Source organism: Oncorhynchus gorbuscha, linkage group LG19 (assembly GCF_021184085.1).
Source record: "Oncorhynchus gorbuscha isolate QuinsamMale2020 ecotype Even-year linkage group LG19, OgorEven_v1.0, whole genome shotgun sequence".
NCBI classification, from domain to species: domain Eukaryota; kingdom Metazoa; phylum Chordata; class Actinopteri; order Salmoniformes; family Salmonidae; genus Oncorhynchus; species Oncorhynchus gorbuscha.
Genome location: NC_060191.1, coordinates 38,616,883 through 38,641,116, shown reverse-complemented (window position 1 = coordinate 38,641,116; position 24,234 = coordinate 38,616,883). Strand labels below are relative to the sequence as shown.

The 24,234-nt window shown below is 43.7% G+C and overlaps 1 protein-coding gene across 5 annotated transcripts in view; it reads left to right on the top strand.

Moving 5' to 3' along the window:
* Positions 1–1,827: 1,827 nt before the first annotated feature.
* The window catches only part of plekhg2 (pleckstrin homology domain containing, family G (with RhoGef domain) member 2), a 55,883-nt gene continuing 33,476 nt past the window's right edge, over positions 1,828–24,234 (top strand). For 2 of the 5 annotated variants that reach the window (XM_046314107.1, XM_046314106.1), the window contains exons 1-2: positions 1,828–2,355; positions 18,881–18,958. In XM_046314107.1, coding sequence (XP_046170063.1) covers positions 18,910–18,958 — 49 coding nt within the window. In that variant the 5' untranslated portion in view covers positions 1,828–2,355; positions 18,881–18,909. Of the gene's footprint in view, positions 2,356–18,880; positions 18,959–21,493; positions 21,600–21,641; positions 21,915–24,234 lie in introns of those variants that run through there. The other 3 variants (XM_046314110.1, XM_046314111.1, XM_046314109.1) reach the window with 3 other exon arrangements.

Here is a 24,234-nt window from a genome sequence, read left to right as displayed (position 1 = left end):
TCATGAAACATGGGACCAACACTTTACATTTTTAATTTTTATTGTTTTGTATCTGTGACCAACACATGCATGTCTGTATTTCCAGTCATGTGAAATCTATAGATTAGGGCCTAATTTATTTATTTCAATTGACTGATTTCCTCATATGAACTGTAACTCAGTAATATATATATATATATATATATATATATATATATATATATATATATATATATATACAGTTTATAAAAATAAATTGTCGGGGTCTCAACTTACTATTGAGAGTAGAAATAGTACAATAAACCATGTGCAATTTCAAAAGTTGGTTGTGCATCAGCAGTTTTTCTATGGTTATGTCAGAAGTGTTGGTGCAAATGCTAGCTTGCCACAGGCCGGCGGCCCTGCTGATTTCTGCAACGTGAATAGATAGAAATCGCCAGTGTTGGGGAGTAGTGAACTACATGTAGTTCAGCTAGTAATTTAACTACATTTTGCAGTACCTTGGTGGTAGTTGAACTCAATTCAAATCTTGGTAGTGTTTCCAGTAGTTAAGTTATTTGTTTTGCTATGTAGCAGTGGTAGTTAAAACTACTGGAACTTATTCAAGCCCATTCCCCCCACCACAATAATTTTTAAATGTCAATACTATCACAACATTTTGGACACTATCTCTGAATTTTTAGATACTAAATCAAAATTTAGAGATACTAACTTGACATTGTGAGATACAAACTTGAAATTTCCCAGGTAATTTTGAGATAGTAGAACGTACAGGATATGTTTCTTCATTTGTTGTAGCATTATGTGTCGATTTTCATCTAGCCACATTGCAGAGATACGCACAGCAGGTAAACGTGTGGCGAACTGCCTTTTGCCTCAATACTTTTTATCAGATGGCAGTTGATCACACTGAAGCACAGATTAATTGTGCACAAGTTGCAAATCAGCCTAAACAACAGTACTTTGTCCCTATTTTCAATGATTTTGCATCAATATTTTGTATTAAACCTAATTTTAAAAAGTGTTGGGGCATATGCCAGCTCGCCAGCCCCCACATAATGCCACTAATGAAGAAACATATCCTATAAATATATATCTCCACATTTCAAGTTAGTATCTAAAAATGTTGAGTTAGTATCGCAATATTTTTTGTTAGCATCTCAAAATGTTGAGTTAGTATCTAAAAAAATGTAGATAGCATCTCCAGATTTTTAGATAGTATCTATCTTATATTAAAACACAACATTATAAAAACGTTTTACAGCTGATTTTTTACTATGTCATACCCTTCAACTAGGGCCCAGAGTTTTACCTGGTTAGGTTAGCCTACAAGATCAGGAAAATCGCTTGGCCCCAGAAAAACACTCCCCCCGTCCCCTCCACCACTCTGGGATGCCACCTCTGAAACCAGCACACAATGTTACAAATTAAGAAACATGTGTGATCTGCTGTCGAACATTTGACAAAATATCTCAAAATGCTGACGTAGTACCTACACAATTAGACTTATGTATCTCATAATTTTGACTTAGTATATAAAAATGTTGTCTTGCGTATCTCTTAAAACTTAAAAACAATTGTTTTGATGCTGAGTATTTTTCTAATTTAGTTGAGATTTTGTTTTTGTTTAATTTTTAAAAAAATGTTATTCTGATGTATCAGGGGGTGCTGCAGAACCCTCAGCACCCCTAATCCCCGCGGCTATGCACACAGGCCTACGATTCGACACTTACTATAATACTATTAGTGTATCTGTAATGTAGTACTGGCAATGAGAGACGTTCGCGACGCCTTTTCAAGGAGGAACGAACGGAAAACCATATATGTGCTTGAGTTTTCAGAGGCGGTGGGAAATCGGACTTTTCCTCGGCTCGGTGTACTTTGATCATATCCCTTCACTTTCACTAGTGCTGGGTGATATACGTCGAAGAGACCTTGAGCTACATTGATGTGCCACATTTTCCCGGGATTGTCATACAATTGCGAACGCGGATGTGAAACCGTTACTTTATGGGGATGATCCATCAGGTGAAGAAGCAGTGATTCAAGCCAAAGGGGATGGTTCTTGGCATCAAGCACCAAGCGAGGCTTGTGCCAAGAAGGGGGAAGACCAAGAATTGAAAGCGGAGTTTAATTTCTCGTTTTTTGGAGCTCTTGTGTGCGGAAGACACCGAAATAAAACTGTTTTCCTTTTAGGGAAACGCGTTATCCACCCCAAAGCGCCCGGACTGTGTGATAAATCAACAACATAGCAGAGTGACAAAGTACAGGTTGAGTCAAAGGAGTTTATCGGGCTGCGGTTGGAAGAGGAACACTGATCAAGACAGCAGTACAGCGGCATAGGTTTTCATGTCTCCTCTCCACACACCTGTAAAGGTAAGTTTATGCTCTCTATAATAATGCATTATTAGATGATAATGCCAAGTGATTTATTTAGTTTCACCACAGGATGACAACATCGCATGTTTAACACCGGCGGACAAACCTATGATAAAAATGATGTTTATGTTTTTAGTTTTTCTGTTTTCTGTACATGTTATTAATAGCTATCCCCTCAATCGAAGTACATTAGGCTTAATGTTTCATGTTATTAATGGCACGTGTTTGTCTGCCACAAAGTGAATGAGGATAGCCTTTGTATAGCAGATAAGACCCAGACAGTACAGTATAGGGTGTTACTGATCATATACATGATTTACTGGTGTAATAATAACAAACTGTCTGAGCATGTCAAACAAAACGAATTCATGTGACTGAATACCGGGCAGCCACATTGAGCCATTGGTAGCATATTCTAATTAGTGCGCAGAGACAGTTTAATAAAAAAATAGTTTTTTTGGCGAGAGTAACATTTCTGTAGCTGTTCACCATAATCTTCACCACAATTTCAAGTGTTTAAATGAGTCTTTCTTTGCCGGTTTTGATTGCCCGCACCCCGCCCTTTTGCCAAAACCGCACTTTAGCCTAGAGTACTGCAAGCAGGAAAATGTCCAAGATCTCATTCAGAGATGCTGAAACAATGTACTCATTGCAGACTTTTGGGTCTGGTTTCCTGGACAGAGATTAAGCCTATAGTCCTCGACAAACATGAAGTTCTCCAGCAAATCAACTGGAATGTCATCTATCCAGAGTGGACAAATAAAACATCTCATGATCCCTTACGATTTTCATTAAAGCCACGAAGACTCTATTAAATGGCTATGTCATAATCCCTCACAATGCCATAATGGGGCAAAAATGGCAGCCATCTAATTGCAAATGAATGGCAGTAGAGGCGCAGGGGATACATTTCCTGCTTTGACTTATGCAGAAAGATCAAAGTAAGGCATGTGATGTATCAGAATTGGTGTAATAGAATTATAGTCAATCTAAAATATTGTCATTTACAGTTGAAGTCGGAAGTTTACATACACTTAGGTTGGAGTCATTAAGATTTGTTTTTAAACCACTCCACAAATGTATTGTTAAACACACTATCGTTTTGGCAAGTCGGTTAGGGACATCTACTTTGCGCATGACACAAGTCATTTTTCCAACAATTGTTTACAGACAGATTATTTCACTTATAATTCACTGCATCACAATTCCAGTGGGTCAGAAGTTTACATTCACTAAGTTGACTGTGCCTTTAAACAGCTTGAGAAACTACAGAAACTTTTTAACAGCTTGAGAAACTCCAGAAAATGATGTCATGGCTTTAGAAGCTTCTAAAAGGCAAATTGACATAATTTGAGTCAATTGGAGGTGTCCCTGTGGATGTATTTCAAGGCCTACCTTCAAACTCAGTGCCACTGCTTGGCATCATGGGAAAATCAAAAGAAATCAACCAAGACCTCAGAAAAAAATGGTAGACCTCCACAAGTCTGGTTCATCATTGGGAGCAATTTCCAAACACCTGAAGGTACCATGTTCATCTGTACAAACAATAGCATGCAAGTATAAACACCATGGGACCATGGAGCCGTCATACTGCTCAGGAAGGAGACCTGTTCTGTCTCCTAGAGATGAACGTACTTTGGTGCGAAAAGTGCAAATCAATCCCAGAACAACAGCAAAGGACCTTGTGAAGATGCTGTAGGAAACAGGTACAAAAGTATCTATATCCACAATAAAACACTTTCTATATCGACATAACCTGAAAGGCCGCTCAGCAAGGAAAAAGCCACTGCTCAAAAACTGCCATAAAAAAGCCAGACTACGGTTTGCAACTGAACATGGGGACAAAGATTGTACTTTTTGGAGAAATATCCTCTGTTCTGATGAAACAAAAGTAGAACTGTTTGGCCATAATGACCATGGTTATGTTTGGAGGAAAAAGGGGGAGGCTTGCAAGCTGAAAAACACCATCCCAACCATGTAGCACGGTGGTGGCAGCATCATGTTGTGGGGGTGCTTTGCTGCAGGAGGGACTGGTGCACTTCACAAAATAAATGGCATCATGAGGATGGAAATGATGTGGATATATTGAAGCAACATCTCAAGACATCAGTCATGAAGTTGAAGCTTGGTCACAAATGGGTCTTCCGAATAGACAATGACCCGAAGCATACTTCCAAAGTTGTGGCAAAATGGCTTAAGGACAACAAAGTCAAGGTATTGGAGTGGCCATCACAAAGCCCTGATCTCAATACTATAGAAAATATGTGGGCAGAACTGAAAAAGTGTGTGTGAGCAAGGAGGCCTACAAACCTGACTCAGTTACACCAGCTCTGTTAGGAGGAATGGGCCAAAATTCACCCAACTTATTGTGGGAAGCTTGTGGAAGGTTACCCGAAAGGTTTGACCCAAGTTAAACCATTTAAAAGCAATGCTACCAAATACTAATTGAATGTATGTAAACTTCTGATCCACTGGGAATGTGATGAAATAAATAAAAGCTGAAAGAAATCCTTCTCTCTACTATTATTCTGACAATTCACATTTTTAAAATAAAGCGGTGATCCTAACTGACCTAAGACAGGGAATTTTTACTAGGATTAAATGTCAGGAATTGTGAAAAACTGAGTTTAAATGTATTTGGCTAAGGTGTATGTAAAACTTCCCACTTCAACTGTAATTATAAATAAAATTTATACCGTTTAAATTTGTTTGTTTTTTTAAGACATTTACAGTATAAATAGCCTCTACAATATATTTATAGAATGGCATTGTGGGTACATGTTTCTGATTGAATTCAATGGCTATAGTTCATTCCTATTGTACATGTTCTATGTTTCAGCTGCTTTTAAAAACATTATTGGCATTGTTGCATTCGATTTTCATAATAGTGAGCTAGGACTGATAGTTTGGTTAGCTAAACAAGCAGGTCTGTTTGTTTGGTTACCCAGGCAACTACTGTAGCTATCTAGTAAACTCGCCATCTACTTCAGTGGATGTTGAACACATTTCTACCAGCAAATAAACACATTTCTAGCGTTGACATGTGTTCAATTATGGCAGTGGTATAAAAGGGATAATCAACTTGGCGCTCTATCTGTTCTCTGGAAAAGAATGCAACTCCTTGGAAGATTAGTTCCGAAGCCGCTAGCAAGTGGTTGAACACACCTTCCATGTCGTTCATTATTTTGCATAGAGTGCATGGCCCCTAGTTGATTATCCCTTACGTAAACAGACCGTAAATGTCTCAGATTTTGTTTTCTCGGAAAGTTGTGAGTCCTATTATATGATACAATATCATTACTTGTTACATTTACAACTTCTCTAAGTCCTATCGTAACTGAATCGAGCCAGTGTATGGCTGTAGAGATTGACTGCGTTGTTTGAATAGAGTGTTGGCGTATTGGCAGTTCATTTGAAAAAATGTATGGAATCATTCCTCTAAAACTGACAGGCTAGCTAGATAACACACATACAAAGCAAGATTTTTTTTTCACTTTCAATGTTTTACACAATATCTTATCACAGCACTGGCAAACCAACTCCCTGACCAAGATGGCTGACCTTTGGACCATGATAAGAAGGTTCATGCCCATTCTAGTATTCTAATGCCTAATTCTGTGATTGAACACCCCTTATTAGTCATGGGAGAGATCCCTATCATGGCAGGAAAAGAGAGTGAAGTCTGAATAAGTGTAGTAATACTTTAATCTGAAACAACCACAGTCATATTTATAGTCAACCAGGATGAATTCATCTCAGCCAAGTTTTAAGCGGGGGATCAACTGGTTGGAGCTATTTTCAGGGGAACATCCTTCCTTCAATGTCACTCACTGCCAATATAAACGGGGGCAAGATTTCCCCTGCAAACATGGTGTGTGTATATATGCACCTATTCAATAGCAAACACAGATTATTCACTGGCACTGGACTGAACTGAATTCGAATTCTTTGTCTTCTTTGACAAGGCTTCTGAAGATCTTTGTTGGAGGATTTCCAAACGTGCAATTCCTAATTATCGTTTGTGAATCCCTCCAACACAGACGATTTTCACAACTGTGTTTTTTCTGTCTCTGACTTACAATGCATTCGGAAAGTTTTCAGACCCCTTGACTTTTTTCACATTTTGTTACGTTACAGCCTTATTCTAAAATGGATTACATTGTTCTTTTTTTTACTGATCAATCTACACACAATACCCCATAATGAAAAAGCAAAAACATGTTTTTAGATGTTTTTGCAAATTTATAAAAATATTTAAAAAAAAAAAATATATATATATAAATATATCACATTAACATAAATATTCAGACCCTTTACCCAGTACTTTGTTACAGCACCTTTGGCAGCAATTACAGCCTCGAGTTTTCTTAGGTATGACGCTACAAGCTTGGCACACCTGTATTTGGGGAGTGTCTCCCATTCTTCTCTGCAGATCCTCTCAAGCTCTGTCAGGTTGGATGAAGAGCATAGCTGCACAGATGTTAGATCGGGTTCAGGTCCGGGCGCTGGCTGGGCCACTCAAGGGCATTCAGAGACTTGTCCCGAAACCACTCCTGCGTTGCCTTGTCTGTGTTCTGAGGGTCATTGTCCTGTTGGACGATGAACCTTCGCCCCAGTCTGAGGTCCTGAGCGCTCTGGAACAGGTTTTCATCAAGGATCTCTCTGTACTTTGCTCCGTTCATCTTTCCCTCAATCCTGACTATACCAGTCCCTGATGTTAAAAGCCATCCCCACAGCATGATGCTGCCAGCACCATGCTACACCATAGGCATGGTGCCAGGTTTCCTCCAGACATGACACTTAACACTTAATCTACAAGACCCTGCTAGGTAAAGTTCCCCCTTATCTCAGCTCGCTGGTCACCATAACATCTCCCTCCTGTAGCACACGCTCCAGCAGGTATATCTCTCTAGTCACCCCCAAAACCAATTCTTTCTTTGGCCGCCTCTCCTTCCAGTTCTCTGCTGCCAATGACTGGAACGAACTACAAAAATAAATGTTTCTGAAACATGAAACATTTATCTCCCTCACTAGCTTTAAGCACCAACTGTCAGAGCAGCTCACAGATTACTGCACCTGTACATAGCCCACCTATAATTTAGCCCAAACAACTACCTCTTTCCCAACTGTATTTTATTTATTTATTTTGCTCCTTTGCACCCCATTATTTTTATTTCTACTTTGCACATTCTTCCATTGCAAAACTACCATTCCAGTGTTTTACTTGCTATATTGTATTTACTTTGCCACCATGGCCTTTTTTGCCTTTACCTCCCTTCTCACCTCATTTGCTCACATTGTATATAGACTTGTTTATACTGTATTATTGACTGTATGTTTGTTTTACTCCATGTGTAACTCTGTGTCGTTGTATCTGTCGAACTGCTTTGGTTTATCTTGGCCAGGTTGCAATTGTAAATGAGAACTTGTTCTCAACTTGCCTACCTGGTTAAATAAAGGTGAAATAAATAAATAAAAATAACATTAAGACCAAAAATTTCAATCTTGTTTTCATCAGAGCAGAGAATCTTGTTATTCATGGTCTGGGAGTCTTTTAAGTGCCTTTTTTTGGCAAACTCCAAGCAGGTTGTCGTGCCTTTTACTGATGAGTGGCCTCTGTCTGGCCACTCTACCATAAAGGCCTGATTGGTGCAGTGCTGCAGAGATGGTTGTCCTTCTGGAAGGTTCTCCCATCTCCACAGAGGAACTCTGGAGTTCTGTTAGAGTGACCATCGGGTTCTAGGTCAACTCCCTGACCAAGGCCCTTCTCCCCCGATTGCTCAGTTTGGCCTGGCTGCCAGCTCAAGGAAGAGTCTTGGTGGTTCCAAACTCAGTCCAATAAGAATGATGGAGGCCACTGTGTTCTTGGGGACCTTCAATGCTGCATACATTTTTGGTACCCATCCCCAGATCTGTGATTCAACACAATCCTGTCTTGGAGCTCTACAGACAATTCCTTTTGACCTCATGGCTTGGTTTGTGCTCTGACATTTACTGTCAACTGTGGGACCTTATAGAGACAGGTGTGTGCCTTTCCAAATCATGTCCAATCAATTGTATTTACCACAGGTGGACTCCAAATTGTAGAAACATCTCAAGGATGATCAATAGAAACAGGATGCAACTCAGCTCAATTTCGAGTCTCATAGCAAAGGGTTTGAATACTTATGTAAAAAGGTATTTCTCTTTTCTATTTTTAATACATTTGCAAAAATGTTTTAAAAAACTGTTTTCACTTTGTCATTATGGGGTATTGTTTGTAGATTGATGAGGACATTTAACAAATAAAATAAAAACATTTTAGAATAAGGCTGTAACGTAACAAGATGTGGATAAAGGAAAGGGGTCTGAATACTTTCCTATTGCACTGTATTTTGAACATGGCCGTGTAGCGTGACCTTATACATAACCTTAGAGCTGGACTGAAGCTGGAGTCTTGGGGGAGAAAGGGTATTGTTTGGCTTTTTGGACCATATCAAATGGAAGAATGGGAAATAGGAATTGGCCATGGAATCTGAACGAAGCAACAGGATGCGACCCAAACCCTCCCTCGCCCTCTCTGAGTGTTCAGGCCACTGCAGTCTGGAGCTTAAATGCCAATAAGTCCTGTTTGCTTTGAAAGCTGGCATTCCGTTCCTTCCTCAGCCCAGTTCCATCCTTTTTGTAATAGAAACAGACCCCTCTCTTTCAGCAACTTGTCCTCTCTTCGTTCCCCCTAACCCCCTAACTTCAGGAGTGTGAACCCCCTTCCTCCAAATGCTCAGAGGGAATAGGCTTAATCCCCATTTCCTCCTGAAGGAATTTGGACTGATGAGCTTCCCAGCTCTGTGCAAATGGGTCCCCCAGCAGAAGTAAAGAGAGAGCCAGCCAATACCAGCAGGGCACATTTGAATATACAGCACAGCCAGAAACCTGCACACAACAATGCAGTCTTGGCTTTGGTCTCTAGATCTATATTAGATCAGTGATGTATGGAGACAGAAGTACAGTATGTGTATGTGTCTCATTGGTCTATGTGGGTTTACCTGCCTATGATGAAAGTATGTTCTTTGAATTGCAAGATATGGTGATCTGTATTTTTTGACTGTCTGACACTCCTTTGTTTTGTCCATTGGAGCTGACACACTCGGCTCTGATTTGTCGGTCACTTTTTAGGACTCTCTAAATCCTAAATGCACAATAATAGTAGAGTATTTGTTTGGGACAGAGAAATAACTACCATATTCCTCAATGCTGTTCAGAATGAGCTCTAGCGGCGACAGTGAGAGAACGGGATACTCAGAATGAGCTCTAGTGGCGACAGTGAGAGAACGGGATACTCAGAATGAGCTCTAGCGGCGACAGTGAGAGAACGGGATACTCAGAATGAGCTCTAGCGGCGACAGTGGGAGAACGGGATACTCAGAATGAGCTCTAGCGGCTACTCAGAATGAGCTCTAGCGGCGACAGTGAGGAGAACGGGATACTCAGAATGAGCTCTAGCGGCGACATTGGGAGAACGGGATACTCAGAATGAGCTCTAGCGGCGACAGTGGGAGAACGGGATACTCAGAATGAGCTCTAGCGGCGACAGTGAGAGAACGGGATACTCAGAATGAGCTCTAGCGGTGACAGTGAGAGAACGGGATACTCAGAATGAGCTCTAGCGGCGACAGTGAGAGAACGGGATACTCAGAATGAGCTCTAGCGGCGACAGTGGGAGAACGGGATACTCAGAATGAGCTCTAGCGGCGACAGTGAGAGAACGGGATACTCAGAATGAGCTCTAGCGGCGACAGTGAGAGAACGGGATACTCAGAATGAGCTCTAGCGGCGACAGTGAGAGAACGGGATACCACAAAATGACAGACCTCCCACCCAATACCTCTTCATCTCCCACCCAATACCTCTTCATCTCCCCCACAATACCTCTTCATCTCTCAACCAATACCTCTTCATCTCCCCACAATACCTCTTCATCTCCCACCCAAATACCTCTTCATCTCCCTCCCAATACCATCTCTCCCTCCCTATACCTCTTCATCTCCCTCCCTATACCTCTTCATCTCCCTCCCAATACCTCTTCACCCCCCCCCCAATACCATCTCTCCCTCCCTGACTCCATGCACAATGTATAACACCTCTCCACCTTTCCTGTGCCCACTAACCCCCCACCCTTCTGTCTATGGTAAAGTGCTAAAACAGAATACTGTGTTGTCACTTCCTACAGTACAATACAGTGACAGACAGACAGACAGACAGACAGACAGACAGACAGACAGACAGACAGACAGACAGACAGACAGACAGACAGACAGACAGACAGGCAGACAGGCAGGCAGGCAGGCAGGCAGGCAGGCAGGCAGGCAGGCAGGCAGGCAGGCAGGCAGGCAGGCAGGCAGGCAGGCAGACAGACAGACAGACAGACAGACAGAGACAATACATCTCAGCAGCTATAATTAGTCCCGTGCATGCACGAAGAGAAATGGAATTTCCCTCCTGGCGTGTTGTTTGACTGCCTCTTGGATCCTAGCGCCTCTTCCCCATTGCCTTTCTTTACGGCCCCATTCTTTACTCCAGCCGATGACACATTTATAGAGGCCCAGAAACTTTGGATGTTACAGCTTTCCCGGGCCAATTTGATGGATTTACTTCCTCCCTTATGGAAGCTCTTTAGGGGATTGATGGCCTTTGTGTGCAATCATGACACATCCCAGAAAGGAACAGAACACAGGATCATTTTGGTCTCTCGTCTCTGATTGCTGACGTCACAAGGTCGATGTCAACTGCCCCACCCATGCCAGGTAGTGTCACAGTTACACCTACTTTTCCCCGGTGACATCGCCACATTGTTGACTTGGTAATTGCTCACATGTAGCATATTACTGAAGAACACAGCTGCTATTTTGTTGGAGCGGCTGCTTGACGTAGTTAACCAGAAGTGCAACTTCTCAGTTTTGGACAGAGGAGCCTCTGAGAGTTGTAAAGCCCTACATAGGCCAACAGATGTTGATTCAACCCAGCTCAAAATAGAAAGCCTGTCCATCACACCCCATTTCAAATCTTCTCAAATCACATTTAGTGTTCCTCATTGGCCATAGCAGCATGACTGTGTCCATCTGCTTCAAATAACTTCAGGTGACCAGTCCAGATCATAAATAAATTGTCTGCTATGAAATGGCACACATTACATCTTTATATTTAGATAACCTTTAAACCAATGAGCTTTTAACCCTTAATCCTAAGAGCCACCGGGTCTCCTGTAATCCACCATCACTCAACCAAACTCAATGTATTATCCGCTACTGGTCAGCTGCTAGACAGAGAATATTGTCTCTGACTAGAATTCTGAGGGTCATGTTGATTTAGTGGTTGAGACGACTGAGTGTTCAGCTCATTAATTGAGCGCCCGAGATAACAAAAGAACAACTGCTGCACGGCAGACCACATACCGTGTTCTCTGCATTCAGTAGCCTAAACACCGGCACGGGACCAGACCTCTTTAAACTATTGCTCTTACCTCTCTTGACCAAACACTTTCAGTTTATTGTATGTGCCTGTGTGTATATTTCTGGGGGCGAATGTATGAGTCTGTGTATGTGTGTTAGTGTGTGTTCCGCGTGCCGCCCCCCTACCCAGCATTTTCCATTATGATCAGGGGCTTGTCCAGCCCTCCCTCCCCACTCCCTCCCTCTCACAAAAGAAGCCCTTTGTTGTCTGAGAGAATAAGGAGGTGGCAGGAGAGAAGAGTCTGGGCTGTGGCCCACTGTATGGGCTGCTGGGCCTCTCTGACCCAGGGGGAACATGAAGGTCAGCTGGTCCTCTGACAATGGCCACTGCCCGCCCTGCCTTTGGATGGACAATGGAGCAGCCTCCCTGTCGCTGACGCACACCCCTGTTGTTGTGTTCCCCAGCGGTCATCGTCCCTCCCTATCTCTCTGTATTTATTTATGTTTTTGCAGCACCCCCCCCTTCCACCCTTCCTCCAAACCTGACCCTCTCTGTGCCCGTGATAACTGTTGAACATCCCAAGGTTGCCCCCCCCCACCACACACATACTGTATGTACAAGAGTACTGTGTGTGTGTGTGTGTGTGTGTGTGTGTGTGTGTGTGTGTGTGTGTGTGTGTGTGTGTGTGTGTGCGTGCGTGCGTGCGTGCGTGCGTGCGTGCGTGCGCGTGCCTGCCTGCCTGCGTGGGTGCGTGCCGTCTCTGTGTCTGTGTGTGTGTGTGCGCGCGTGCCTGCCTACCTGCGTGGGTGAGTGCCGTCTCTGTGTCTGTGTGTGTGTGTGTGCGCGTGCCTGCCTACCTGCGTGGGTGCGTGCCGTCTCTGTGTCTGTGTGTGTGCATTCAGTTGTTCAGTAGGTTGACCGCTTCTCTCTCATCATATCCTTGACACAGATTGCAGGGAAGTTGGATGAGGTCACTCTGTATGTTTTTGAGAGATGTTTGGATTGTGGCATCAGTTATCTCAAGTTAGTGGAGCTATAAGCTGTCAGCTCAGATGGTAGAGCTGAGGAACCTATGGCAGTGGATGAACCGCAGACGCTTCAGAATATATATATTTTTTGTAAGTAAAAGCAGCTGATGAGTTTGAGAGATTTAAAACAGTTAAATGTTTGTTTTATTGTTTCTCCTCACTGAGCTAGTAAAATTAGCTAGCTAGCTTGCTGGATAGCCAATAACTGTTATTTAAATCTGTTTGGAATCCTATCCTGCATCATGCCTATAATTTTGAGATAGGACCAGTCAGCCGGCCAGACGGGACCGACCGGATGGAATTGTTAATAGGAATCAGGCAATTGTTTATTATCATGCAATTGGTAATAGGAATCAACAGAGTAAAGTAATGGCTCGACTGACATCTGCATTGTTCTGTGGATTGGATCAATGAGTTCAACAGCATAACAGACACTTGATCAATGAGTTCAACAGCATAACAGACACTTGATCAATGAGTTCAACAGCATAACAGACACTTGATCAATGAGTTCAACAGCATAACAGACACTGGATCAATGAGTTCAACAGCATAACAGACACTTGATCAATGAGTTCAACAGCATAACAGACACTTGATCAATGAGTTCAACAGCATAACAGACACTTGATCAATGAGTTCAACAGCATAACAGACACTTGATCAATGAGTTCAACAGCATAACAGACACTTGATCAATGAGTTCAACAGTATAACAGACACTGGATCAAAGAGTTCAACAGCATAACAGACACTTGATCAATGAGTTCAACAGCATAACAGACACTTGATCAATGAGTTCAACAGCATAACAGGCACTTGATCAATGAGTTCAACAGCATAACAGGCACTGGATCAAAGAGTTCAACAGCATAACAGACACTGGATCAAAGAGTTCAACAGCATCAACAACAGCATAACAGACACTTGATCAATGAGTTCAACAGCATAACAGACACTGGATCAATGAGTTCAACAGCATAACAGACACTTGATCAATGAGTTCATAACAGACACTTGATCAATGAGTTCAACAACATAACAGACACTTGATCAATGAGTTCAACAACATAACAGACACTTGATCAATGAGTTCAACAACATAACAGACACTTGATCAAAGAGTTCAACAACATAACAGACACTTGATCAATGAGTTCAACAACATAACAGACACTTGATCAATGAGTTCAACAGCATAACAGACACTTGATCAAAGAGTTCAACATCACAACAGACACTTGCGTTAGAATAATGAAGTGCAGAGCATGATAGTTAAGCTAACTTCAGAAGATTCACCTCAGAATAGATGTCAGGAATTAGAACACAAAGTGATTTTTGTTGGATTTTACGTCTATGATTAGACTCTTGGTGGTTTTTCCCAGTCATACAACCTTTTGTTTTAACTAGGAATATAGCTTCATAATCCCTTAATCCATTTTATTATGGCCTTAATGAGCCACATTGTGGTTTGTTTTTTAATAACTGTTTTATGGACAAGGAACACATCCGTTGATAAAACTACATCACTATAGAAAAGTACAGGCTGAGCCTGAACTAAGTTAAAAATATACAACTCAAGCCTGTAGTCAGTGAAAAATGCACATCCAGTGCAATTTTATTTCACTCACACAAACAGGCATACACCAATACAATCACACACAGACACACAGAACAAACACACAGAGCACACACAGATGCATGCACACGCGCACACAGACACGCACACACACATACACGCACGCACGCACGCATGTACGCACGCACGCACGCACGCACGCACGCACGCACACACACACACACACACACACACACACACACACACACACACACACACACACACACACACACACACACACACACACACTCTCTGAAGCAACTGTCCAGCTGTTCTCTCCCGTATTTGGGTTCTGTCAGCGCAAAGGTTGATTTCTATCCGTTGGCTGCGTCAGATAGCATAGCCGAGCTGAAAGCGCTCTCGGATGCACCTGGAGCAGCAGCACGAGGGATCCGACCAAAATGTGCCAAATTACAGGGCCTGAAGAGGCCTCTCACAGCCTATCCTTCATGATGATAAAGTGACATGTACCAGGAACATGGTTGAGTGCTCAGAGAACAGTACAGTGTACACTGTTGTACAAGGGGGCTCGGGGGTGGCTGCTACGCTTCAGCAGAGCCTCCTTATCCTGACTGTAACCTCAGAGTTAACCAGCTGTTGGCCCGTTTCCACCCCTCTCTCTCAAACAACCCAACAATTTGTAGCCCCCCCCCGCCACCACCCCACAGACAAACACTATTAGAAACTACACTTGAGAGGTTTTGTGGGGGTGGGGGAGAAAAGTTAATTCTTACCACAATCCTGTTTCTGGAATTCAGGAATTTCACAGCAAACGAGTGGTGGAGCCAAGAAAGTATGTTTGGGGTAGACCGGCAGGGCCGAGCGGTGCTCTGATGTCTTCATCGTAGGAAGAGACGTGGCTTTTAATGAGGTAATGCAGTACTGGAAACAGGCTCTGGAAGTGAAATGGGGGAGTTGTGGTGAGATATGTTTTTGAGGACACGGCTTGGAATACGTCCAGGGCAATTTCTACATTTCTCATGGCTGCAAAAAGTCCAGAGCAGATCATTAAACTTGGCTAATGAAGTAACTTTTGACTTCCATCACAGACATGAAGCATTATGATAGATGGAGAGAGGCCTCCATGGCCTGCGTCATGCCAACACAAACACAAAGGCACGGTTCTTTGCTCCCAATATTGAAGATTTCAATTTGAACTCCTACACAGCCCACAGAATGGTCCTCAGGACAATGACAGATTAGAGGGATTGCTTCATTCCCAGTAGATGAAGCCATTTCCTTGCTCTGTCATGCTGTGAAATTCTTTGCAAAACAAGCAAGTTAGAAGATTTTCGAACAGAAATGTCCAATTTCGGTGTCAAGAACATTTCCCTCCGATACTCGACTTGGAGTACCCTAATCGCTGCCACTCAGCATACTTCCTCGATGATGTTTCGGGTGTGGAGTTTTTTTTGAGGAGAGTCTTTACAATGTAGGACATCCCTGCTGTCTGCAGCTGTCTCGCGAAGAAGTGAAAGATATGGGTCAAGAGAGAGTGACGACCGGGGCAGGTGCCGAGGAAGTCAGGGCCCTATCTCCCAGCCATAAACAAACGCCTCACATCTAAAACGGAGCGCTGAACATTTCCTTGTCACAGTCTGTCATCCCCACATGTTTTAGGATGACTTCCATCATTCCTGTTCCCAAGAACGCAAAGGCTTCAAGCCACAATATGACTAATGCCATGCACTCACATCTGCAGTCATGAAGTGCTTTGAAAGGCTTGCTATGGCAGACATCCACTCTAGACCCACCCAATTTGCATACCACCCCAACAGATCCATAGACGACGTAATCTCAATTGCACTCCACGCTGCCCTCACCCACCTAGATACAGTAAGAGGAGTACCTATAGTATGTGAGAATGCTGTTCATAGACTACAGCTCAGCATTCAACATCATTGTCCCCTCCACGCTCATCACCAAGCTTAGGGCCTTGGGACTGAGCACCTCCCTCGACAACTGGATCCTGGTCTTCCTGACAGGCTGACCCCAGGTGGTGAGGGTAGGCAACATCACCTCCACCATGCTGACCCTCAACACGGGAGCCCCACAGGGGTGTGTGCTTAGTCCCCTCCTGTATTTTCTGTTCACAATTTCAACACCATCATCAAGTTTGCTGACAATATGACTGTTGTAGGCCTGATCACCGGCAATGATGAGCCTACAGGGAGGAGGTCAGTGACCTGGCAGTGTGGTGCCGGGACAAACTTCCCCTTAACATCAGTACGACCAAGGAGCTGATCGTGGACAACAGGACACTGGGAGGCAAGCACTCCCCCATCCACATCAACGGGGCTGTATTGGAGCGGGTCGAGAGCTTCAAGTTCCTAAGGGTCCAAATATCTAAGGACTTAAAATGGTCCACATGCACAACCCTCAGGAGGTTGAAAAGGTTTGGCATAGACTCTAAAATCCTCAAAAGGTTGTACAGCTGCACTATTGAGAGTGTCTTGATTCTCTGCATCGCTGCCCTCGAACGCATGGCGTTACAGAAGGTGATGTGGACAGCCCAGTACATCACTTGGGCTGAGCTCCCTGCCATCCAGGTCCTCTATACCAGGCGGTGTGAAAGGAAGGCCCGGCAAAATCGTTAAAGAATCCAGCCCCCCAAGCCATAGACTGTTCTCTATGCTTCTGCACAGCAGGTCTGACACCAACAGGTTCCCGATCAGCTTCTATCCCCAAGCCATGAACCTGCTAAATAGCTAACAAAATGGCTTCATGGACCCCCTTGTATTTGTCTCTTTGCACACTCACAGGACTCTATACACTCACTGACAGTCCAACACACACACACACACACACACACACACACACACACACACACACACACACACACACACACACACACACACACACACACACACACACACACACACACACACACACACACACACACACACACACACACACACACACACTTCATTTATGCTGCTGCTACTCTGTTTATCATATATCCTGATGCCTAGTCCCCTTAGCCCTATACATATCTACCTCTATCGATCCCGTATCCCTGAACATTGTAAATATGGTTCTGGAAATGATCCTTTATATAACTTCTTACTTTCTCCTGTTCTTCTTATTTCTTATTTTTATTTGTTGTGTGTTTTTGTTCTACCTTGTGTTATTTTTAGTGCAACATTGATATTGATTTTCTGCATTATTGGGTTTAGAGCTTGCAAGAAACATGGCATTTCACTGTACACCGTGACATTAAAACGTGGAACTTGAACATTGCTCCAAAGACCGCCAGCACCACAGCCCTGGTCCCCTGCCTCCACAGCACATACTCAACACACTGCTATAGAACCAGAGAAGAGCACATTCTTGTCTCACAGCCAAACATGACATAAATTATGTTTGTGTGTGTATGGAGAAAGAGAAAATAATTCTTCCACGCGGCAGTGTCTGCCCTCCTCCTCCCTTCCTATTTCCCAAACAGCAACTTTCACGTTTCAGCCTTTTAATTGCTTTAGCTCCAAGTTCTGCTGTCTCCCTCCTCCCCTCCCCTCTCCCTTTCTACACCTTCCTCTTTGAGTGAAAGGAGCGGAAGGCACTTCGGAGCTGATAAAGATCGCTTTTTGGCTTCGCTCTGTCTAAACCAAAGAGAGTGGGCTTCACTGGACTGGAAATGTAGCCGGAGAAAAGGCCTTTCTGAATTTGAAACTCTTGCAACTCTGGTCATTTCTCAGGTATTTGTTCCGTGTCTTTGTTTAAGAGGCCTCAGCAGTGTCACCCAACCAGTAGAGAGAATGTATCCATGGAACATCCACTGTGTGTGCTGTACAACTGGTGGAAAACTGCCACCTGGAAGCGATGAATGGTGAAAGAACACATTCTCTGCTAGTGCACATTGCAGAGACCTTGTTATAGTCCTGTAACGGCTGTTGGAGGAAGAAGGTGAGGACCAAGATGCAGCGTGGCACGTGTTCATCCTTTTATTAATGGAACTGAACACTGATTAACAAAACGACGACGACGACGACGAGAACAACCGAAACAGTTTTGTCTGGTGCAGTCACAAAAACATTAAGCAACTACCCACAAAACCCATGTGGGCAAGAGCTACCTAAGTATGGTTCTCAATCAGAGACAACGATAGACAGCTGTCCCTGATTGAGAACAATACCCGGCCAAAAACAAAGAAATACAAAAACATAGAAAAAGGAACATAGAATGCCCACCCTAGTCACACCCTGAACCAAAATAGAGAATAAAAGCCTCTCTGTGGCCAAGGTGTGACAGTCCCATCAAAATGAAAGTACCCTGTAAATGGGGGTCCAGGTCAGATTTACTTAGGTACACACTCTCTTGTGGGCAACGGATAGAAAAACCATGCTTTCTTCGCAGTGTTGTCTACCCTACAGTATGTCCTATGTTGCGCAATGACAACTGTATTTTGTTCATTTCTTTTGTGATATTTTGGTTGATTGCCCTTTTGCAGGTTTCCACTTCCTGCGATACCATCACACCATGCCTGAGGGGGCGGGCCGAGGCAGCCAGAGAAAGCCCAGCAACCAAGGTCAGAGGTCAACACTGATACTCTCACACCTGTGACGCTATTGTTGTTTTAACGTCAGAGTATTCTATTCAACCTCAGATGTTTTAATATGCTCCATGTCAATGTAAAATCACATGTTCAATGTGTTTACCTTGTTTTGTTATTGTTACCGTAGCAGGTTCACACTGTAGCTACAATATGGTAAAACATGCACTCTGGGATCTTAAGCACAATACACGTGTAACGAATTGGATTCATAACATATCACACGAATTGCGAAATTCGCAGCATATTACACAAATTGGATGACATAGTGCGCCAAAAACGGAGACCCCCCCCTTTGGGTCGTGAGCGCCACTTTCAAAACGATTGGCTGAAAATGACACAAACGTTTGAAAGTGCATCTTTAATGATAGGGTTGGAAAGAACTCATTAATGAGATAGCACCATGAAGAGCCACCAAGGCTGATTGTTGGTGTAACATTGGAGCTCTTGTTAAGGGTGTGGAATTAGACTGCGTGTTCTGTATGCTGTATGTTTCGTTGAACAATGTTTTGGGGTAAAAAGAGACGAAATCTCTCTCTGCACGTATGATTACACACGACAAATAGGCTACAGAGCACGCCCAAGATAAGGGTGTCCGGTTAGCATACAAATGACAAAATGTCCAAATTGTCAAATTGACGAGAGGGAAGTGGAGAGACCATGGGAGGGCACTGAGCGTGACTATATTTAGGCCTTAGTTTGTCCCCCTTCCAAACCCCAGTATTTCCCAACAAAGAGAGTGCTTATATTAGCGGAGTCAATCATGACTGAAAATGTTGTGGAACTGCACAGACAATTTGGATTGTTTAAGGGTGTTCACTTCTTATTGGAAAGTCCTCTGTAAACATAGGGAAGTTGGGAAGGCCTTCGAATGGCCTAGCTTTGGCCCGGCATTGTGAAGGGTCACAAGATAACATTTCTGCGATTTATTGTTACTGCATTGCACGGTCATTTATTCCAACATAGAAAATACTGTTTCACATAATGCAGTAACGTTATATTATACTGCTTTTATAGTAAAAAAAAAAGAAAAGACATTTGTGTTTTCATTTTTTATTTAACCAGGAAAGCCTTTTAGTCACTAAGGGGTCCACTAGAGTTTCACTCACTTCAGGGGGTCTCCTTATGTGATGTTTTCTTTCAGGTTACAGTTACATTCTCCTCACTAATTTGTCCCGTCTAAAGCACTATCCTTCACTGACTGCCTGTCCCTCAGGTGTATTTAGCTCAAGTGAGAATGTTTGTTTTGCAGAATGCCCAGTGAGTTTCATCTAGATTAGCACAAAGAAACACAGCGTGCTTGTTCGTCTTACTCGCGGAGCCCAGTGGAGGCCCACCAGGCAGCCCACGGCACTTTTGGTCAAACAACATCTCACAGAGACTGAGTCAGAGGACAAGAGAGCTACTGTGTGGCCCTGCGAGCACTAGGTCAGCGTGACTTGGCCAGTTTGTGGTTAGTCAGCGAGGCAGGGACCAGGGTGACTCCCGTCAAGTTTGTTGTTGCTGATCAATCAATCAAATTCATTTTTTACATCAGCAGATGTCACAAAGTGCTATGCAGAAACCCAGCCTAAAACACCAAACAGAGAGCAATGCTGTTGGAATCTGCTAATGACCCTTGAAAGTCCAACTAACACGTCTCTCACTGAGCTCATTTGCACTTTTCCCCTGTCGCCCCTAGCAACTGCACCCGAAGTCAAGCGTGCTCTCAGCTAAAAACTGTGTGTTTTGGTTCCAACCACATCCTCTGATGGGTTGTCAGGTGCAGGCCTCGTTCAACACACACAGGCTGTTCTGTTATGTCAGCGAGCAGAGGACCATCTCTCCCCTAAACTATGTCATCTGTTTACCTTCTCTTTCTCAAAGGCCGTCTTTGACACACACACTGACTTGAAACTCCCCCAAATAATCAGTATTCCAAAACACCAAATAAGGTGAACGCAACATGAAAAGCCAGCATGTCCTTTTGGTTTTCTCTGCGGGGTCCAGAGCTTTTTTTCTGTTTCAGAAAGAGCAGAAAATAGCAGCTGTGCCAAGCTTTCGCCTTCTCTCTGCCCTTGCTTCATCATTGGCTTGCACCCTGAGGTGTACTAAAACTGGAAAAAATACACAAAAAAATATAAAAAATCTCTCTCTGTCTCTCTCTGTCTCTCTCTCTCTCTCTGTCTCTCTCTGTCTCTCTCTGTCTCTCTCTCTCTCTCCTTCTCTCTCTCTCTCTGTCTCTCCTCTCTCTCTCTCTCTCTCTCTCTCTCTCTCTCTCTCTCTCTCTCTCTCTCTCTCTCTCTCTCTCTCTCTCTCTCTCTCTCTCTCTCTCTCTCTCTCTCTCTCTCTCTGTCTCTCTCTCTCTCTCTCTCTCTGTCTCTCTCTCTCTGTCTCTCTCTCTCTCTCTCTCTCTCTCTCTCTCTCTCTCTCTCTCTCTCTCTCTCTCTCTCTCTCTCTCTCTCTCTCTCTCTCTCTCTCTCTCTCTCTCTCTCACACACACACACACACACACACACTCTGCATGTCTCTTGCTAACAATGACAGTTCCTGTCTCTGTAGTCTCTGTGGTCTCTGTAGTCTGTACAAAGTCAGACTCACAAAGTGCTCTAAGAGAGGCCATTCCCAGATGAACGAGGTGAGATGGAGGTGTTCTGTCTGGGGGGAAAAAACGATCAATTGTAATAACTGTTAGTTGAGTTGGAGTGTGGTTGACGTAACTGAGCTTGGTTGAACGGCGGGTGGGCGATGGATCCAGGCCAGAGGGTTCAGCGTGGGGTGTGGAGCTGGCTGGTCAGTGGTCTGAGAACTCATGTATGGGACTGTAGCAGCAGCAGTGTGGTGAATTACTCTTTGATAGGGACATGGCTGTGGTTTTGGATCCCGTAGTTTCAACAGGCTGACCTCATGCGTTCTGGAGGCCAAGGGAGAGGCTGAGCTCACTCTTTAGCAGGTAGGGGACTGTTGCTGTTTGCTGGAGTAGGTCTCTAATAGATTATAACCGTCAGTAGATGAAGGCAGGCCCCTGTTTGGCACTGCAGGAGACTGTTAGTACTAGTGATTGAGTTAGTAGGGCTGTCCTTAGCCCTCATTGGACCATTACTGGATACATGGAAAGAGTAGACTGTTCAAGGCCTCCACTGACCAGTGTGGTTATGCTTTATTTTACAGTGATATTTACCTGATTTGACTTTCTGCTTCCATGGTCAATTGTAATTACACAATTATGACCTAATAGCTCATTCTTGTTTTTGATGGAATTACAACAAGCACCGCTGCGTACCAGTTTGTAGCAGGTAGTTTAACAAGACTGTGTTTAATTGTTATATACTGTACCAGAAATGACCCGTTTCTGCAAAATAATGTCTTAACAAATACTAGGGAAATGGCAGCTGAAACAAATAAACCGCTGTACATAAACTCAGCAAAAAAATACATGTGTTCTCACTGTCAACTGCGTTTATTTTCAGCAAACTTAACATGTGTAAATATTTGTATGAACATAACAAGATTCAACAACTGAGACATAAACTGAACAAGTTCCACAGACATGTGACTAACAGAAATGGAATAATGTGTCCCTGAACAAAGGGGGAGGGGTCAAAATCAAAAGTAACAGTCAGTATCTGGTGTGGTCACCAGATGTATTAAGTACTACAGTGCATCTCCTCCTCATGGACTGCAATAGATTTGCCAGTTCTTGCTGTGAGATGTTATCCCACTCTTCCACCAAGGCACCTGCAGGTTCCCAGACATTTCTGGGGGGTAATGGCCCTAGCCCTCACCCTCCGATCCAACAGGTCCCAGACATGCTCAATGGGAGTGAGATCCAGGCTCTTCGCTGGCCATGGCAGAACACTGACATTCCTGTCTTGCAGGAAAACACGCACAGAATGAGCAGTATGGCTGGTGGCATTGTCATGCTGGAGGGTCATGTCATGATGAGCCTGCAGGAAGGGTACCACATGAGGGAGGAGGATGTCTTCCCTGTAACGCACAACGTTGAGATTGCCTGCAATGACAACAAGCTCAGTCTGATGATGCTGAGACACACCGCCCCAGACCATGACGGACCCTCCACCTCCAAATCGATCCCATTCCAGAGTACAGGCCTCGGTGTAACGCTCATTCCTTCGACGATAAACGCGAATCAAACCATCACCCCTGGTGAAACGTCAGTGAAGAGCACTTTTTGCCAGTACTGTCTGATCCAGCGACAGTGGGTTTATGCCAATAGGCGACGTTGTTGCCGGTGATGTCTGGTGAGGACCTGCCTTACAACTGGTCTATAAGCCCTCAGTCCAGCCTCTCTGAGCACTGATAGAGGGATGGTCGTTCCTGGTGTAACTCGGGCAGTTGTTGTTGCCATCCTGTACCTGTCCCGCAGGTGTGATGTTCAGATGTACCGATCCTGTGCAGGTGTTGTTACACGCGTTCTGCCACTGCGAGGATGATCAGCTGTCCACCCTGTCTCCCTGTAGCGCTGTCTTAGGAGTCTCACAGTACGCACATTGCAATTTATTGCCCTGGCCACATCTCCAGTCCTCATGCCTCCTTGTAGCATGCCTAAGGCACGTTCACGCAGATGAGCAGGGACTCTGGGCATCTTTATTTAGGTGTTTTTCAGAGTCAGTAGTAAGGCCTCTTTAGTGTCCTAAGCTTTCATAACTGTGATCTTAATTGCCTACCGTCTGTAAGCTGTTAGTGTCTTAATGACCGTTCCACAGGTGCATGTTCATTAATTGTTTATAGTTCATTGAACAAGCATGGGAAACAGTGTTTAAGCCCTCTACAATGAAGATCTGTGAAGTTGTTTGGATTTTTACGAATTGTCTTTGAAGGACAGGGTCCTGAAAAAGGGAAGTTTCTTTCTTTGGTGAGTTTAACTACTATGACTGTTGGGTAGGTTTGCGTGCACAGGACTGGTCACCTCAGATATGGCTTTGGCCATATATCCAATAATGTTAACATGTTTAACCCTGATTGTGGCAGTATTATTTAGAGTATTACTCAGAGTATCCACTCCAGACCTTTGGGCTCCCTCTCCGACCTTTTCTCTGATCTCATCTCAGCCCACGTCTGTGTTTTGGTGGGCTGTCTTAAACATTTTGACGCCAGGGAAAATACTGCGATTGTATATACCTACTGTGGAGCAGCTTTGGTGATACGTCAGTGTAGAAAAATCTTCCTGAATGTTCCACTTGAGCCCACATGGGTCTCTTGAGTTGAATCCATTCTACTCTCATGACTCAATTGCCAGTTTTCCCCAACAA